This window comes from Austrofundulus limnaeus, unplaced genomic scaffold (genome assembly GCF_001266775.1).
Source record: "Austrofundulus limnaeus strain Quisiro unplaced genomic scaffold, Austrofundulus_limnaeus-1.0 Scaffold113, whole genome shotgun sequence".
NCBI lineage: Eukaryota > Metazoa > Chordata > Actinopteri > Cyprinodontiformes > Rivulidae > Austrofundulus > Austrofundulus limnaeus.
This window is the reverse complement of record NW_013952515.1, coordinates 1,695,081-1,698,761: the sequence shown is the minus strand read 5'-3', so window position 1 is coordinate 1,698,761 and position 3,681 is coordinate 1,695,081. Positions and strand designations below refer to the sequence as shown.

The 3,681-nt window shown below is 37.2% G+C and overlaps 1 protein-coding gene across 5 annotated transcripts in view; it reads right to left on the bottom strand.

Moving 5' to 3' along the window:
• Positions 1-975: 975 nt before the first annotated feature.
• The window catches only part of dnajc6 (DnaJ (Hsp40) homolog, subfamily C, member 6), a 50,763-nt gene continuing 48,057 nt past the window's right edge, over positions 976-3,681 (bottom strand). For all 5 annotated transcript variants that reach the window (XM_014014296.1, XM_014014295.1, XM_014014292.1 and 2 more), the window contains one exon: positions 976-3,522. In XM_014014296.1, the coding sequence (XP_013869750.1) occupies positions 3,421-3,522 (102 nt within the window). In that variant the 3' untranslated portion in view covers positions 976-3,420. The remainder of the gene's footprint in view (positions 3,523-3,681) is intronic.

Genomic DNA, 3,681 nt, shown 5'->3' with positions numbered 1-3,681 from the left:
AAGATGTGGTTTTAAAGTGCTTATAAATGAAGTAGTAGTAGATCAACTCGCTTTGAGGCTGTCTCTTTAAGTCCAAATGAGGCACTTCACACCCCTAAATKTTTCTGCACGCCTAGAGACTCCAAGTCCACAACAATGTATTTAGCAGCTATAAAAGTGAATTTTGCATGATGTTCCCTTTAATAAACATTAACTATAAAATGAATACAGTATAATCATCTGATGCAAAAGGCAAGAGGTGATTGTTTCTACCTGTGTGTGTTTGTCTGTTAGCAAGAAAACTGAACTGGATGGAGTTTAATGAAACCCATAGTAATCTTTGGTTGGAACTCGTTAACCTTTYGTACACAATTCAGTTCAAGATGGCTGCTACAGTTTATCCACCCTAGCAAACAGAGGTGTCTTTAAATGAGCCACATTTAGGGTCAAATTTGGTGTGCTCGTATTGAGACTGATTTACACTTAAAACTCTGACAAAATAAGTGACTGCATTAAATCTTTAAAATAATCTAATAATAATAAAAGGGTTTTTTTGACTGACAAATGAGATTTATAATTAATGTTTATCTTCATGTTTCTCTACCTTAAGGTACATTATAACATTTCAGACAACTTGTGAAAACTTAGTTAAGACTATTTTACTCTTAATCAGCTCTATATTTGATCTAATTATTGTATTTACAGTCTCAAAAATAGGTTTGTTTTAACTCCATCTTCAGCTTAGATATCTTTTGTTGGAAAAACTTTTCATTAGTTGGTAGAAGTTGTCTAAAATGTTCTAGTGTAACAGGACCTTCAGCCGCCCTTTGTTTCAAAAACAAATGAATGCAATTAATTAATTATGTACTTTAATTAGGAAACTTTCTTTTTAAAGTTGAATTTCACTAACAAGCAGCTCTTCAGGGGACAGCACTGTTTTGTGTTGCTATGCTKCCCTCCTGTGGTCATAAAGAGAAACACAACCTGAGGCCCGCAGTCCTTCTGTTTACTCTTTATTGTTGTGCGCTGCACTTGTTCCTTATTTACATCTTTTAACAATAAACAGAACCTAAGAAAAAAATGTACACACTTTAATAATACTTGAACAGCAGACAGGCAAACACGTGACATAAAGTACTCAAACCTGACTCATACGCACCACGACTTTAAACAACAAACAGCCAATGACTACGTTATGAAGGTTAGCTTCTCAGACTGCAGTTTGAGTCGGGGGGCTCACAGGGGGTTAGTTCACATGTAGGTCCTCTGTAAATRGATATGAGCCACTTCACACTTCTCTTATATCCTTATATGTTTTTTTAAAAAAGAAAAAAATTCAAGTTTAGCAGTTTCAGCCTGAGACCCACTGTCTTTTCAGAGACCACAGACGCACGTTTCCTCCTGTTTTTGCAGTTTGTTGTGAACAAAATGAAACTTTACAGCACTCACTCTGACTTTCAGTCATCTAAGCTCAAAGTCCTGATTCAGTCGAAGGTTTCGGGGGATCAGAGCAATCAATCGAACTACTCAGTAGCGTGGAGACAGTTGGGAATTTAAAGCTTATAAACATGAAGGCAAAAAAAATTGGATGCATCTAATTACCATCACCCACCACCAAATTACAGTTTCATCAAAATATTACGAACAAACTTTCAGGGTATAATCATTMGATATACTTTTAGAGTCAAACCAGTTCAATCTGGCTGCTGCAGCAAATTAGCCAACATAAAAATGGCTCCRACTCAWTTAATTTTACAGATRACATGCTTAAATTTCATGTGATAGTAGCTGATTTTACTGCACATCTCTGGCATGAAAGACGGTGGGCAATTGTGTATTGCTTCAAGTAGCACTAGGCCTTTAACTGTTAAAGTATTGATGAGCAGAAAATAAAGGGATTACAGTTTAATCTAGTTTCTGTTGGTGAGTCTGTAGGATTATTGGCCTGTGAAAAACAAACAGTTTTTTTTTCCAGGAACATTTAGGTTTTTTTTGTATACTTATTAATGATGTCATCCCCAGATTTAAATTGTTTAACACAATAAAACAGTGTCAGGACTAAGCTTTCAAARCCTGGGATCAAACAGGAAACAGGCCGTCACACTGAGCAACAATCACAGCAGTCGCTAATAAAACAGCATCATATAACTTTAGATTTAAATTATTATTAGAAACAGTACTGGCAGCTCCCTTCAGCCATGTTTCCTGTGTTTTAGTGTTGATATGAAATGGTGCAAAGTCAGGAAAAAAAGGCTAAAAATGTTGATTTTTAAATAAATGCTTTAGTGCAGCGACAGAAACGTCTAAAAAAAACCAAAGGATTAAGGAGATTAAAAGCAAAAACAAGGTACAGATGCAGCAAATGATAGTTTTGTAAATATTTAGAGGTCAAAACTGATCCTTTCTGATTGTGTTGCTTAAGTTGAATGTGATGACAGATAGAATATGCATTTTATTTTGAAAATAAAACAGGAAGTAGACRAATAACTCATGCGACTGATTCAAAGCTGCACCAAATAATGTTTGTGCTTCCTCTGCAGAGTCACACCACTTCATGTGAGAATACACAGGCGAGGCMTGAAGCTGCATCATGTTAGAAGCTGAAATACATAATCCAGACTTCCCAGAAGACACAACAGGCTCCGATGGATTATTCACTGGGGACAGGACGTCATCATTTGGTTTCACCTCATTTTTAAAAATAAAAGTCAGAAAAAGAATTTAGATTTTTCTTCTTTTTTTATCTACAAACCAATGTTTTTATTCTAAATCTCATCATATTGATGAATCCCAGCCTGTCGTCACAGATTGTGTTAAAGTCAGCTGTTGCACTTTGCTTTCATGCTAATTAGACTTTCCCAACAYCAGATTAGATCAACTAAACAGCCTGTTTTCCTGTTGATTTTCACCTCAGTGTACAGTAACGTGATAATGTCATTTAATTGGTTGTTTTTAGGACCCTTTCAGCTGCCTGGAAAACTGGATTTGATTTAAAAGGAAGCCTCGCAGATCCATTCCCGGCGCTGAACAAACGGCGCGCCGAGCGGCTCAGACGTTGAATGCTTGTTGTGCCTCACAGATCAGTTCATCTCTGAACTGTTTTTGTCGAGCAGTTTTATGAAATATTTGCTCGTTGTGCTTCCTGGTGTGTTTTCTCTCTCTCTCTCTCTCTTATCTGCCGAGATCCTCTTCTCTTCCTCTCTGTCTCGTCTCATTGATGAGTCGTGGAGCTGATTCAGACTGAGGGACCACAGAGGGGACATCTGGACTCATGAGTTCTGTCCGGTGGTCCTGTGCCGCCGTCCGTAAGTGTTTGTGGCAAAAAGAGAAGCATGAGTCGAAGCTATAAAGGCAGATGTTATCGTATGCTGAACAGAGGAGGGAACACTGTCAGAGTTAGGGACATCCTAATGTCTCTTGTCTTTTTTTTTCTTTTTTTTTTTAATAAAGTGGTTTTTGTCCTTGACTTTCAAATTCTGACCAGGCGTCATTGAGTTCCATGAAAATCAGCTTGGCGTATTGTTCATATGGTTGTCCTGTTGCCTGTGAAAGAAGAAGACAAAATACCATCAGACGTGTTGAACTTTAGGTATATTTCTCTACTAAACACTGTTTTAACCTGGAGACTGACACTAAAAACACTAAAAACGTTCAATTGTGGTGTGGCAGTGGCTGAAAATCATCAACACAGATCTCATTATA